Below are 15,755 nucleotides of genomic sequence, written 5' to 3'. Positions count from 1 at the left end.
ATGCATGGCAGATGAAGTATAATGTGGATAAATGTGAGGTTATCCACTTTGGTGGTAAAAACAGAGAGACAGACTATTATCTGAATGGTGACAGATTAGGAAAAAGGGAGGTGCAACAAAACCTGGGTGTCATGGTACATCAGTCATTGAAGGTTGGCATGCAGGTACAGCAGGCGATTAAGAAAGCAAATGGCATGTTGGCCTTCATAGCGAGGGGATTTGAGTACAGGGGCAGGGAGGTGTTGCTACAGTTGTACAGGGCCTTGGTGAGGCCACACCTGGAGTATTGTGTACAGTTTTGGTCTCCTAACTTGAGGAAGGACATTCTTGCTATTGAGGGAGTGCAGCGAAGATTCACCAGACTGATTCCTGGGATGGTGGGACTGACCTATCAAGAAAGACTGGATCAACTGGGCTTGTATTCACTGGAATTCAGAAGAATGAGAGGGGACCTCATAGAAACGTTTAAAATTCTGACGGGTTTAGACAGGTTCGATGCAGGAAGAATGTTCCCAATGTTGGGGAAGTCCAGAACCAGGGCTCACAGTCTAAGGATAAGGGGTAAGCCATTTAGGACCGAGATGAGGAGAAACTTCTTCACCCAGAGAGTGGTGAACCTGTGGAATTCTCTACCAAAGAAAGTAGTTGAGGCCAATTCACTAAATATATTCAAAAGGGAGTTAGATGAAGTCCTTACTACTCGGGGGATCAAGGGGTATGGCGAGAAAGCAGGAAGGGGGTACTGAAGTTGCATGTTCAGCCATGAACTCATTGAATGGCAGTGCAGGCTAGAAGGGCTGAATGGCCTACTCCTGCACCTATTTTCTATGTTTCTATGATCTGATGAGAGAGCCAGCATGGATTTGTAAAAGGTAAGTTATGTCCAATGAACCTTTTGAGGAAGTAACTAACGAGGTAGATAAGGAAGTGTGTATGGATGTTGTTTATACGGACTTACAGGTGGTATTCGATAAGGTTCCACATAAAAGGGACAGTTAACAAAAATTAGATCGACAAAAATTGGAGGCAGCCTATTGACATCGGTAGGGAGTTAGTTAGCAGTTAGGAGACTGAGTAGGGATAATGGGTATGTACTCCAATTGGCAGGATGTGATTAATGCTTGTACTGGGGCCTCAGCTTTTCACTATATTTATAAAATGACGGATGAAGGAATAGAGAGCTATGCATCTAAGTTTGCTGACACCACCAAGTTAGGTGGTGCAGTAAATAGTGTAGATAGGAGCAGAAAATTGCAGCAGGACATAGATAGATTAAGTGAGTGGGCAAAACTGGCAGATGCAGTTCAATGAGGTCATCCACTTTGAACCCAAGAAAGATAGATCACATTATTTTCTAAATGGTGCGAAGCTCAGAACTGTGGAGGAGCCGAGAGATTTCTTTCCAAGTACAGACATCACTAAAAGCTGGTGGACAGGTCCAAAAATAATTAGAAAGGCTAACGGATTGTTGGCCATTATCTCAAAAAGGCTGGAATACAAAGGGATGGAAGTTATGTTAGTTCTATGAAGCTAAGGTTAAACCCAATTTAGAGTACTGTGTTCAGCTTAGGGCACAGTGCCTCAGGAAGGATATAGTGGCCTTGGAGCGGGTGCAGTGCAGATTCACCAGAATGATACCTGGGCTAAAAGGGTTAAATTAGGAGGACGGGTTGCACAGACTAGGCTTCTATTCCCTTGCGTATAGAAGAATAAGGGTTGACATAATTGAGGTGTTTAAGATGATTAAAGGATTCGATAGCATAGAGAGAGAAACTTTCTCCTCTGGTAGAGGAGTCCAGAACAAAGGGGGCATAACCTTAAAATTAGAGCTAGGTCATTCAGGGGTGATGTCAGGATACACACCTTCATACAAAAGGCAGTGGAAATCTGGATTCCTTCCTCCCTCCCTCCCTCCCTTTCTTTCTTTCTCCGCGCCCCCCCCCCCCCTCCCAACCCCGCAAAAAAACTGGAGGTTAAGTCAATTGAAAATTTCAAAACTGAAATTGTTACATTTTTGTTAGGCAAAATTATTGAGGGTTACAGAACCAAGGTGGGTAGATAAGAGTTAAGATACAGGTCAGCCATGGTCTAACTGAATAGCAGAACAGACTCGAGGGGCTGAATGGCCTATTCCTGTTCCTATCGCTCATGTTTATGCTCCACATTTAATATAAGGATTATAGCTCTGTAATCTGAACAAAATATTTGGAGAGAGGTCATGAAGTCGATAACATTTAACAAAAAACCAAGCAGAACTATGCCTCTGGATCCAGTAACATTTGACCACCTCCTCACCCTCCCCATGAAATGTTATAGTTGGCCGTCAAAAAGGGAATCTGTTGCACTACATTTATTCCAGCAATTTGATTTATTTGTTTACATTTAAGTTAAAAAGAGCAGCAAAATTTGATTGTTTACAGCTGATTGCAGATACCAGCAGAAAACTTGGAAAGTGGATTATTTCATTTCTGACGATAGATCCAAAGGATAATTGGCGTTACTTTACATGTCGTGTGATGTGGTATAATAGCTTCTAGATTATTTACTACAGGTTCGACCTCCAAAATCCAGAGTTCCGCAATCCAGAATGTTCCAGAATCCAGACACCAGGCCAATCCGTGGCGGGGTCGTCCAGAAACCGGAAAATGATCCGATATCCAGACTCCCCCTTACCTCGGCAAACCGACTTCGCCGCCCTGAGTTCACGGGGCCTGACCTCGCCCCGGCTCCCCTCCCTCCCCTTTACCTCGGCTGCCCGACCCCACCTACCTCGGGCCAGACAAGGAACTCCTCCTCAGCAGTGGGGCCCCGCCCAAACATTTCCACGGCAGCGGGGCTCCGCGCGAACATCTCCACGTCGATGAGCACCCCCCCCCCCTCTTTCCCCGCCGCCGCCCCCCCCCCCCCCCCCCCCCCCACCCCTTTGACGTTCCGAAATCCAGAAATACCCGAACCTGGGCTTGGGTGTTTCTGGATTCGTGACGTCAGAAAGACGTTCCAAAATCCGGCAAAATGCAAAATCAGGAACGGCCTCCGTCCCGAGGATTCGGTACGCTGCACCTGTAGTATCTAATTCCTCTAGTATAGATGTGTAGAAAGTAGAGATCATTGTGCTGGGGCCCATTTGGTTGGGAATTTGGCATGCTGATGAGAACCGGCCTTTAAAATTGGCCAAGTATCTCTCCCAACCTCTACAAGACGGATGGGCTACGTTCATGTCCAGGAGATAAAATCAACCCCAATTATACTACTAATTTGTGAATTTATTGCTGTAAGGGGTTTTGAGCAAGGAAAACAGAAACTGTGTGTGTAATATGTACTCTGAAATTTGTCTCTTAAGGGAGAAGGGCACTGCAGTTGACCTGGACAAACGTGAAGGTGAGTGATAACTGTGCAGGAAGGTGAAGAATATCTGTTTTGGGGCAGTTAGAAAGGGCAATGGTTTTGTTTTAAGAAAGTTTATTACACTGAGTGACTAAAGAAAAAGCCAGAGTTACCTTGATATTTTTAGATATGTTATTTTCTGCTTAATGAGTATCTTTGATATTCTGAGGCTGAAAGTTGTGCAGTAATAGAAGAGTAACTGTAGCAAAGCAATACTGGCCCTGAATTTGCAGCCCTTATGGGCGCATACGAGGGGCCCACGTGCCCGTAGGGGCCCCGCAAGTTCCGGGTTTAGGAATGCATTGCACATACATCTAAATCCAGAACTTGCAATCTGTCAAGAATCCTCTTGACAGATCGTACGAATCTGAAAGAAAAGGGCCTCCGCGGGCAGAGAGTTGGGCTATTTGTCCAACTTCTGCCCAGTGAATGCCCTTGAAATTCTTACAACTTATAAAAGGTATAAGACTTTAAAAAGACATTTTTTCAATAATTTGAACATTTAAAATCCTATTAAATAAGGTAAGTTTATTTTTAGACCCTTTAAAATATGTACATTTATTTTTCCAAATTGTTTTAATTAATTGAATTCAATTTTGATTCATTTTAAATGTGATTTAAAAAAATATATATATTAAGTATTTGTATGTTTTTGGGGGTATTCCCATTCATTCTTATGGAATCAACACAAATGCGACTGGGAATACCCCTGCTTGGCTTAGTTGGGCCGGCTCACGTGATCCTAGGGATGCGTACGAAGAGCCCAAGTCCCTGGGATGCGTAGGCCTTCGCGTATAGTCCCAGGACCGCAAGTCTCTCAACCTCCCGGACCACCAGGTAGATTCATAGACATTTTTCAGGTCGGACCAGCCGCCCACGGAAAGCCTCCGACCGCAATTTCTGGGCCACTGTGTTTTCAACAGACTGAAAAATATACAATTTAAAATTTGTAGATATTGAGAAGGTGAAAACAGTGCCGGGACCTCTGCACATGCGCGCTACAGTCGGCACGCAAGTGCAGTAGCTCCAGGCACCGAACTGTGTGGGAGGGGCCCGAAGCACGCTGCCCCTAGCCCTGGCTGAATGGCCTCACTGGGGCTGCATGAATGAGGCTCCTCCCACGGCCAGCTCCTGCTCCCCCCCGACCAGATCCGACACTCGCTCCTCCCCCCAGCCGACCAGACACACGGTCCCCGCTCCCCCCCCCCGACCCGACCCGACCCGACACCCGCTCTTCCCCCCCTCCCGACCCGACACCCGCTCTTCCCCCCCCTCCCGACCCGACACCCGCTCCCTGCCCCGACCCGACACCCGCTCTCCCCCCCCCGACCCGACACCCGCTCCCCCCCCGCCCCGAGACCCGACACCCGCTCCCCCCCCCCGACTGACCCGACCCGACCTGTTCCCAACCCCCCCCTCTCTCTCTCTCTCTCTCTCTCTCCCTCCCCCCCCTCTCTTCCCCCCCCACCCTCTCTCTTCCCCCCCCACCCTCTCTCTTCCCCCCTCCCCCTATCTCCCCCCCTCCCTCCCCTCTCTCTCCCCCTCCCTCCCCTCTCTCTCCCCCCCTCCCTCCCCTCTCTCTCCCTCTCCCTCCCGCTCAGCGGCACGAACGGCTGCAGAATTCTCCCTGGCTGAAGCACTTTCACACAGGTAGGAAGATGGTTTATTTAATCTTTTCTTGGCTTATAAATGTTTATTCAGGTTGGATTTATTTGTATAATATTTGCAGAAGTATAAATAAGGATTTATTGTCGAATTTAATGAGTTCCCTTCCCCCCCCCCTCGTTCTGGACGCCTAATTTGTAACCTGCGCCTGATTTTTTAATGTGTAGAACAGGTTTTTTCAGTTCTACAAAAATCTTCACTGGCTCCATTCTACTTTAGTTTGGAGTACATTTTCACTGTGGAAACTTTCAAATCAGGCGTCAGTGGCCAGACACGCCCCCTTTTGAAGAAAAAATTCTGTTCTAAACTAGAACTGTTCTACCTGACTAGAACTGCAGAAAAAAAAATGTGGAGAATTGAGATTTCTAAAATAGTCCGTTCTCCACCAGTTGCTTCTAAAAATCAGGAGCGAATCATGTGGAAACTTGGGCCCTATGTTTCTACTTGTGGGTGTGACCAAATCTAGGAGCCATAAATGCAAGGTAGTCACCAATAAATCCAGTAGGGAATCAGGAGAAACCTCTTTATCCAAACAGTGGCAAGAATGTGGAACTCGCCACCACAAGGCGGCGTTGAAGCAAATAGCATAGCTGCGTGTCAGGGGAAGCTAGAAAAGCACATGAGGGAGAAAGGAATAGAAGGATATGGTGATGGGGTTAAATGAAGAGGGATGGGAGAGAGGAGGCTCTTGCAGAGCATAAACGCCAGCATAGACCAGTTAGGGCAAATGGCCCGTTTCTGTACTGTAGACTTGTGTATTTCCATTAGTTGTCTGAACACACCCCACTAGTAAAAAAAATATATGAAATTGAATGTTTACTTTCCTGTATTGTTGTGCATTTTATTTTATTTTAATATTACGGTTAAAAATGACTGATCGATCTTATGAAAAGCCTGCAAGTCAAGTTCAAGCGTGATGGTATTCCTCCTGTTAAGAGACATGGGTACAAAGGGGTTAATATATTGTTTAATTAACAGCAGAGAATCTCATGCATTTGCCTTCTCTACTGAAATACTTGAGTGGGCCTCTGCTTATCATGCTCAAGACTCTGAGAGAAACCATGCATGGTACCAATAGACACTTGCAACTGATACTTAATTGAAGGCAACTGGAGAAAAACGAGGCAAGAGGGCTGAGAAAAGCCAGAAAAATAGCAGGGTGGTATGTGAGATCACCCTCATCTATGTCAATCAATGGAAATAATGTAAAATATCCATTAGTCATCACTCTGTAGTTACAAGTCTATGTCATTGGCCATAAATGGATAGTTTGATAAGGAACTTAAGAGCTCAAAAAAGGTATTAAAAAAAATGCAGCGAATTGGAACGGAAGGTTGGAGATCAAGGACTGTACACTTGATAGAACTAATTTTCCTGAATCGGGTTTGCTTGATTGGTACATACTTTCCCTTAATTGGAGATTAAACTTTGAATAAGCAGACCTTGCTTGTAAACATCATTGAATGAACTCGCGTAAAGCTAGCTAGCTAACAAACAGTGGCACCCCAGATGGGTTGGTATAGCATTGTCATGGACGTGGACCATCCGGTTGATCCCTTATAGCAACCTAATAGGTAATGTGAGGAACCAATCCTGCTACCGACTCACTACACCATTAGCAGCCGTGCCTTCAGCTGCCTAGACCCCAAAGTTCTGGAATTCCCTCCATAAACCTTTCCACATCTCTCTCTCTGCTCCTTTAAAACGCTCCTTAAAACCTACCTCTTTAACCAAGCTTTGGTCATCTTTCCTAATATCTCATGTGGCTCAGTTTGATAACGCTCCTGTGAAGCACCTTGGGATGTTTTACTACCTTAAAGGTGCCATATAAATGAAAGTTGTTGTAGCTACAGTTTGACTTTAAATAAGTCACCATGGTAGAGAAATCTAATCGAGATTCATTCAACACCTATCCTGAGTCTAAAGGATCTGACTGTGCTGGACATGTTCCGACATAAAGACCAATTTGATATAGTCCGCATCCTTGTTTCCCCTGAATCAGGCTCACTTGATTTGGAAGTACATCACCTTATTTGGAAATTAAACTTTGAATAAGTGAAACTTTACAAAAAGTTGTCATTACAAGTGAAACTTTGCTTTTGAGCATTATAGTCTTAACACCATTGAATGAGCTGCATAAAACAGATAGGCTGATATTAGTTTTACCCCAGAGAAAGAAGGCACAAGAATGGTTCTGATGTTTGAAAAAAATATCAGAAGTGTCAATAGGTCAGATAGTCCAGGATGGAGAGAAGTGACACTGGTAGGTTACAAGGGAAGCACATTGCAAACTCTAGCAGCACAGCCGAGACCCTCTGCCTCTCCGACTCAGTTCTTGCATGTTCTACCATAGTTGTGGTAGAACTTTAGGGTGGAAGACATCAAATTCTCAAATACAGGACTAAATTCTAGACCTGAAGAAGTAGCAAGATGGCTCCATGGCTCCCTGCCTCCAAAACAAATACATGCTGTTGGACAGTGTGGAACAACAATGCAACTTGGTTGAGTTTCCTATCTCAACAGCACTGGTAATATAGTCAGTGCAAAGGTAACAGAGGCCTGGAAACAAGTTGGCTGGGCAAGCCCCCAACTGCAGTTGGTGTGTGACCCAGATAATTAGAATTGGGAGCAGGGGCAGGGGGCAAAGAGAGAGAAAGAACAAAGTTAGAGGATAACATCTCCTGAGAGATGAGAGAAGGATCTGTACTGCACAATTTAATGAGGCAGAAAAATGATTTAAAAAAAACATATTTTTCTTTTCCTCACAGTACATACTATTGCTGAAACCTCCCAGATTTTGGTCTTCACTATCCTACAGGACACCTCTGCTCGATTAGTTTAGGGTCACCCACCCAATGTTCATGTATTTAATTTTTTTTGTTATTGTACATTAAACACAAATCTACAAGGCATTCAGTGTATTTGGATGTTCAGAAGGCCTTTGATAAAAAGTCCCACATAAGAGGTTAGTGTGCAAAATTAAAGTACATAGAATTGGGGGTAATGTATTGGCATGGATTGAAAATTAGTTAACTGACAGGAAACAGAGTAGGAATAAACGGGTCTTTTTCGGGGTGGCGGGCAATGACTAGTGGGGTATCACAGGGATCAGTGCTTGGGTCCTAGCTATTCACATATTATATATATAATGATTTGGATGAGGGAACCAAATGTAATATTTCCAAGTTTGCTGACGACAAAAAACTAGATGGGGTTGTGAGGATGCAGCAATGACGCTGCAAGGCGATTTTAGATAGGTTGAGTGAGTGGGCAAACACATGGCAGATGCAGTATAACGTGGATAAATGTGAAGTTATCCACTTTGGTAGGAAAAACATAAGGACAAAGTATTATTTAAATGATGATGGCTTGGGAAATGTCGATATACAAAGGGACCTGGGTGTTCTTGTACACCAGTCATTGAAAGCAAACATGCAGGTGCAGCAAGCAGTTAGGAAGGCAAATGGTATGTTGGTCTTCAGTGCAAGAGGATTTGAGTACAGGAGCAAGAATGTCTTACCACAGTTATACAGGGCCTTGGTGAGACTGCACCTGGAGTATTTGTCTCCTTACCTAAAAAGCGAAGGTTCACCAGACTGATTCCTGGGATGGCAGGACTGTCGTATGAGGAGAGATTTGGTCAACTGGGCCTGTATTCATTAGAGTTTAGAAGAATGAGAGGGGATCTCATTGAAACGTATAAAATTCTGACTGGGTTGGATAGATTGGTTGCAGGGAGGATGTTTCCCCTGGCTTGGAAATCTAGAAAAGGGGTCAAAGTCTCAGGATACGGGTTAGGAAATTTAGGACCGAGATGGGGAGAAATTTTTTCATTCAGAGGGTGGTGAACCTGTGGAATTCTCTACCACAGAAGGCTGTGGAGGTCAAGTCACTGAATATATTTAAGAGGGAGATAAATAGATTTCTAGAAACAAAAGGCATCAAGGGGTATGGGCAAAAAGCGGGAATATGGTGGAGATAGAGGATCAGCCATGATCATATCGGTGCAGACTCAAAGGTCCGAATGGCCTACTGCTGCTCCTATTTTCTATATTTCTATGTTAGTACAATACCATGTTATGTGCTAAAACAGAATTGCTCACATAGTTTTAAAAAAAAGTAAATACAGGCTTGGCTTGAAATTCACTGTCAGATTAGAAAGCTTTAGTCTGTTGTCGCATTTTTATTCCCAATCTGAATAAATTCTGCTTCAAACTATAACACACTAACAGTGATCTCAACCGTGGCTCGGTGAGTTGAAGTCCCACTCCAGAGACTTGAGCACAAAATCTAGGCTGACACTTGATGGAAGTACGGAAGGATTGCTGCACTGTCAGAGGTGACATCTTTAGGATGAGACGTTAAACCATCTGTCCTCTCAGGTGGACATAAAATAACTTTCAGCACTATTTTGAAGAAGAGTAGGGGAGTTATCCCTGGTTTCCTGGCCAACATTTATCCCTCAATGTCACTGATCATCATCACATTGTTGTCTATGGGAACTTGCAGTGCATTAATTGGCTGCCATGTTTCCTACATAACAACAGTGACTACACTTTGTGAAGTGCTTCATTTGCTGTAAAGCACTTTGGGACATTGAGGTCATAAAAGGCGCTAAATAAATGTAAATTCTTTCTTTAGTAGTAGGAATTATTTAAGTAAGAGCAGGCTCGAGGGGCTAGATGGCTTACTCCTGTTCCTAATTCTTATGTAAGATTATTATAGTACTGTGAGATTCATCATTATTGTTTCATCATTCAACTACTTTATACCACAAAGTGGACCAGACGTCCTGGTAATCCACTATAAAAACACTAATCTTTCTGTGTAATCAAATATGGAACCTCCCCACAGACATCTGCTTCTGGCAAAAAAATTGATAAATTGAACTAACTCCCACAAACAATTAAAATGGCATTTAAAAAGAACAAAAGCAGTAGATACCATTTTGAGGATGTAATCAAAGTTCAGAAACTTCGTGAAACAAAATATAATCTTCAATCTCACTTAGAACAATACGTTGTGTGGAACCAACCAGTGACCAGGCTATTTCACATCTGGTAATGTGTAATGAAACAGGATTAATTAATGATCTCATAGTAAGTTGGCCTTCATAGCGAGGGGATTTGAGTACAGGGGCAGGGAGGTGTTACTACAGTTGTACAGGGCCTTGGTGAGGCCACACCTGGAGTGCTGTGTACAGTTTTGGTCTCCTAACTTGAGGAAGGACATTCTTGCTATTGAGGGAGTGCAGCGAAGGTTCACCAGACTGATTCCTGGGATGGCGGGACTGACATATCAAGAAAGACTGGATCAACTGGGCTTGTATTCACTGGAGTTCAGAAGAATGAGAGGGGATCTCAGAAACGTTTAAAATTCTGACGGGGTTAGACAGGTTAGATGCAGGAAGAATGTTCCCAATGTTGGGGAAGTCCAGAACCAGGGGTCACAGTCTAAGGATAAGTGGTAAGCCATTTAGGACTGAGATGAGGAGAAACTTCTTCACCCAGAGTGGTGAACCTGTGGAATTCTCTTCCACAGAAAGTTGTTGAGGCCAATTCACTAAAGATATTCAAAAAGGAGTTAGATGAAGTCCTTACTACGAGGGGGATCAAGAGGTATGGTGAGAAAGCAGGAATGGGTAGTGAAGTTGCATGTTCAGCCATGAAATCATTGAATGGCAGTGCAGGCTCGAAGGGCCGAATGGCCTACTTCTGCACCTATTTTCTATGTTTCTAAAGGATCCTCTTGGGAAGAGTGATCATAACATGATAGATTTTCACATTCAATTTGAGGGTGAGAAACATGGGTCTGAAACTAGTGACTCAAACTTAAATGAAGGCAATTACAAAGGTATGAAGACAGAGTTGGCTAAAGTGGATTGGGAAAATAGATTAAAAGGTAAGACGGTAGCTAAGAAGTGGCAGACATTTAAGGAGATACTTCATAACTCAATGAAAATATATTGCAGTGAGAAAGAAAGACACTAAGAGGATGAACCATCCGTGGCTAACAAAGGAAGTTAAGGATGATATCAAATTGAAAGAAAAGGCATGTAATGTTGCAAAGATTAGTGGTGGGCCAGAAGATTGAGAATTTTTTTTTAGAAACCAGCAAAGGATGACTAAAAAAATAAGAGGGAGAAAATAGATTGAGAATAAACTAGCAAGAAATATAAAAGCAACCAGTGAGAGCTTCTACAAGTATATTAAAAAGGAAGAGAGTAGCTAAAGTAAACAATGGTCCCTTGAAGGATGAGACTGGGGAATTAATAATGGGAAACAAGGAAATGGCAGAGACTTTGAACAAATATTTTGTATCTGCCTTCATTGTAGAAGACACTAAAAGCATCCCAATAATACAGGCAACTCTCGATTATCCGGATCCCTCGGGGATTGGGCTATGCCGGGTAAACGATTTCTCCGTTAGAGCGAGTTGATATTACAGTTAATGCTTACAGTACTGCAGATGTGCTCTAATCAATAGCTGTAGCATATCTTCTAATCTTTGAATTCTAGTCTTCTAGATCTAAAGACCGTTAGGCTTGTTGATTACTTCCTGTAACTGTTCGTGGCATTTTAATGAATTATGAGAGGCAGTGGAATTGCGTGGGAGCAGCAGTGGGAACTGAGGCAAGGCAGAGCGCTTAAAAGCAGCGTGGCAAGTGCAGGCTCAACAGAGGCAGTGGACCTGTGTGCGAGCAGCAGTGGGAGCTGAGGCAAGGCAGAGCGTTTAAAAGCAAGGCTCAACGGGCAACATTTGAGAGGAACATCAGAGTTTCAAAGTGACGTGGTTCACCACTCTCTGGGTGAAGAAGTTTCTCCTCATCTCGGTCCTAAATGGCTTACCCCTTATCCTTAGACTGTGACCCCTGGTTCTGGACTTCCCCAACATTGGGAACATTCTTCCTGCATCTAACCTGTCTAAACCCATCATAATTTTAAACGTTTCTATGAGGTCCCCTCTCATTCTTCTGAACTCCAGTGAATACAAGCCCAGTTGATCCAGTCTTTCTTGATAGGTCAGTCCCACCATCCCAGGAATCAGTCTGGTGAACCTTCGCTGCACTCTCTCAATAGCAAGAATGTCCTTCCTCAGGTTAGGAGACCAAAACTGTACACAATACTCCAGGTGTGGCCTCACCAAGGCCCTGTACAACTGTAGCAACACCTCCCTGACCCTGTACTCCAATCCCCTCGCTATGAAGGCCAACATGCCATTTGCTTTCTTAACCACCTGCTGTACCTGCATGCCAACCTTCAATGACTGATGTACCATGACACCCAGGTCTCGTTGCACCTCCCCTTTTCCTAATCTGTCACCATTCAGATAATAGTCTGTCTCTCTGTTTTTACCACCAAAGTGGATAACCTCACATTTATCCACATTATACTTCATCTGCCATGCATTTGCCCACTCACCTAACCTATCCAAGTCACTCTGCAGCCTCATAGCATCCTCCTCACAGCTCACACTGCCACCCAACTTAGTGTCATCCGCAAATTTGGAGATACTACATTTAATCCCCTCGTCTAAATCATTAATGTACAGTGTAAACTGCTGGGGCCCCAGCACAGAACCTTGCGGTACCCCACTAGTCACTGCCTGCCATTCTGAAAAGTCCCCATTTACTCCTACTCTTTGCTTCCTGTCTGACAACCAGTTCTCAATCCATGTCAGCACACTACCCCCAATCCCATGTGCTTTAACTTTGCACATTAATCTCTTGTGTGGGACCTTGCCGAAAGACTTTTGAAAGTCCAAATATACCACATCAACTGGTTCTCCCTTGTCCACTCTACTGGAAATATCCTCAAAAAATTCCAGAAGATTTGTCAAGCATGATTTCCCTTTCACTTGGACCTAGCATGTCACCTCTTTCCAAATGCGCTGCTATGACATCCTTAATAATTGATTCCATCATTTTACCCACTACCGATGTCAGGCTGACCGGTCTATAATTCCCTGTTTTCTCTCTCCCTCCTTTTTTTAAAAAGTGGGGTTACATTGGCTACCCTCCACTCGATAGGAACTGATCCAGAGTCAATGGAATGTTGGAAAATGACCGTCAATGCATCCGCTATTTCCAAGGCCACCTCCTTAAGTACTCTGGGATGCAGTCCATCAGGCCCTGGGGATTTATCGGCCTTCAATCCCATCAATTTCCCCAACACAATTTCCCGACTAATAAGGATTTCCCTCAGTTCCTCCTCCTTACTAGACCCTCTGACTCCTTTTATATCCGGAAGGTTGTTTGTGTCGTCCTTAGTGAATACCGAACCAAAGTACTTGTTCAATTGGTCCGCCATTTCTTTGTTCCCCGTTATGACTTACCCTGATTCTGACTGCAGGGGACCTACGTTTGTCTTTACTAATCTTTTTCTCTTTATATATCTATAGAAACTTTTGCAATCCGTCTTAATGTTCCCTGCAAGCTTCTTCTCGTACTCCATTTTCCCTGCCCTAATCAAACCCTTTGTCCTCCTCTGCAATGAGATCACTTCTGTCTTCTAAACTCCAATGAGTATCGGCCCAACCTGCTCAACCTTTCATATGACAACCCCTTCATCTCAGGAATCAAGCTCGTGAACCTTCTGAATTGCCTCCAATGCAAGTATATCCCTCCTTAAATAAGGAGACCAAAACTGTATGCAGTACTCCAGATGTGGTCTCACTCTGTACAGTTTGTAGCAGAACTTCCCTATTTTTATACTCCATCCCCCTTGCAATCCCTCATGGGGGAATCTAGAACCAGGGGCCATAATTTCAGAATAAGGGATTACCCATTTAAGATATTGATGAGGAGGAATTTCTTCTCTGTGGGTTGTGAATCTTTGGAATTCTGTGGAGGCTGTCATTGAATATATTCAAGGCGGAGGTAAACAGATTTTTGAACTACAGGGGAGTCAAGGGATGTGGGGAACAGGCAAGAAAATGGAGTTGAGATCAAGATCAAATCAGCCATGATCTTATTGAATGGCGGAGCAGGTTCGAGGGGCCAAATGTCCTACTACTCCTCCTATTTCTTATCCAGGTTGTACCTGTATCCTGAGATTACAGTCAATTATTTATTGGTCTTCATTCATCTCAATTTAGTCCACTGTGAATTACCAAGTTATAAAAGGTATTTCAAATGTACCCATTTTAGTTCCTTTACACGTAAGACCTAATAGTTAGCGGATTGCAATCATGATTGGTAGGTATAATCACGTTTATTACTCCTGCATTTCATCTCTTACAGTATACTGCTACAATAGTTGACCGTTTATTCCTACACAACCATATTACTCGTATGATTCTAAGGCACAGCATTCTACTCTCGGACTTATAAATTAAAGCCCGTTAACTTTTCCATCAGATCGATGTCCCCAGTTAATTAATTTTCACCCCATCAACGCTGTCCCCACATTTCCATTCACCCAGGTCATTATATACTGCTGTGTTGTCTACGCCCTTTTTAACGCGACTATTTTCCCCGTGGAATCTTGGCCAACAGAAACGCCCCATTAGCCCATTCTCCTCAGTAAAGTGCTGCAGCACTTTAACCGTGTGCTCTGCAGTGACTGCGCCGGTGAGATGCTCACGACAGTGTCTCAATGGCAACCGGGCCTGGTCGACCAGCCCCCCAGCAACGGACCCAACTGCATTTATTGATCGCGGTTTCTCTTGACGGGAAGGCTGAGCAGGATCAAATACCCCATAAACCAGGTGCTTCAACTTCGATCCATCCCCATCATAACACACGCATTTTATACAACGTTTTACCTACAGAAAGGCAAAGAGCAGGGCCGTAGTTCCAGCGACAAACACCAGCGCTCGCTACCTCCCAGGACAAGTCGGCGCGCCGTGACTGCGCACGCGCCTGCCTGACATCACAAAGACCGAAGCCTCTATCACGTGCTCGGGTTCAAACACCCCTCCCGGTGGTTTCGCCCCGCCCGTCTCCCTCCTTTTTTTTAACCTCCAGATGGTTTTGATCCACCTCCATTCCTTGCCGTGGTCTCGGCCGGCCCGCCCACCCGGCCAGCCTTCGCGCGGGGTGGGAGGCGACGCGCCGACGTCACAATTGTTGGTGCGGTCACGTGGAGGAGTTTGCTGCTGTCGATAGCAAGGGGCCGGGAAAGATGTCGCACGCAGTGAGGAAAGGTAAGCTGGAAGGACGGTGACAAAAATGTAAATAAAAGGTCAAAGATGGAACAGTTGGGGGGACGAGGGAATTGACGCCAGTGCTCCAGACTAACTGTCTTCCAGGAACTGATTCACGTTTGAGGCAGAAGATGCGAGGCCGGGTGTGACAGTCAGCTTTCTAATTTTGTGAACTTGCAGTTGAGCCTCACTGACGAAAGGTGGCCAGTGCAAGGTTACAGTAAACTTGGGCCAGTGTCTACTTGACAGATTCAGTACAACTTTTATTTTAATACTACAATCGCATACACCCAATATCCAGCAGGAGTTGAGGTTTTAAAGGAACAATCCACTTATCAGATAAAAGTATGTTCCTAATTACATTTCAAAGCAAACACAGAATCACTGTCACACGAAGACTGAATTGTTTAGTGATTTTTACACAGGTGAAAAGATCTGCCGGTGCTGGAAAATGAAATGAAAACCAGAACATGTCAGTAGTCGAATATAAAATGCACTTCGTGCGGTGTGCTTGGTTCAACTGTCAATGCACTTTTTTAAAAAAAAAGTAATTAATTGTG

At 44.2% G+C, this 15,755-nt stretch overlaps 2 protein-coding genes across 3 annotated transcripts in view; one reads left to right on the top strand and one right to left on the bottom strand.

The window, feature by feature from the left end:
* The window catches only part of yod1 (YOD1 deubiquitinase), a 28,804-nt gene extending 13,923 nt beyond the window's left edge, over window positions 1–14,881 (bottom strand). Inside the window, exon 1 of the mRNA XM_070859441.1 lies at window positions 14,819–14,881. The gene's annotated coding sequence lies outside the window, so the exon portion shown is untranslated. The remainder of the gene's footprint in view (window positions 1–14,818) is intronic.
* A 192-nt stretch (window positions 14,882–15,073) lies between these two features.
* Window positions 15,074–15,755, top strand: part of LOC139227893 (6-phosphofructo-2-kinase/fructose-2,6-bisphosphatase 2-like) — a 91,681-nt gene continuing 90,999 nt past the window's right edge. Inside the window, exon 1 of one of the 2 annotated variants that reach the window (XM_070859026.1) lies at window positions 15,074–15,195. In XM_070859026.1, the coding sequence (XP_070715127.1) occupies window positions 15,174–15,195 (22 nt within the window). In that variant the 5' untranslated portion in view covers window positions 15,074–15,173. The remainder of the gene's footprint in view (window positions 15,196–15,755) is intronic. The other variant, XM_070859025.1, reaches the window with a different exon arrangement.

This window comes from Pristiophorus japonicus, chromosome 17, assembly GCF_044704955.1.
Source record: "Pristiophorus japonicus isolate sPriJap1 chromosome 17, sPriJap1.hap1, whole genome shotgun sequence".
Classification (NCBI taxonomy): Eukaryota; Metazoa; Chordata; class Chondrichthyes; family Pristiophoridae; genus Pristiophorus; species Pristiophorus japonicus.
Note: the sequence above shows the minus strand (reverse complement) of the source record. Positions and strands in the feature narration are given on the sequence as shown.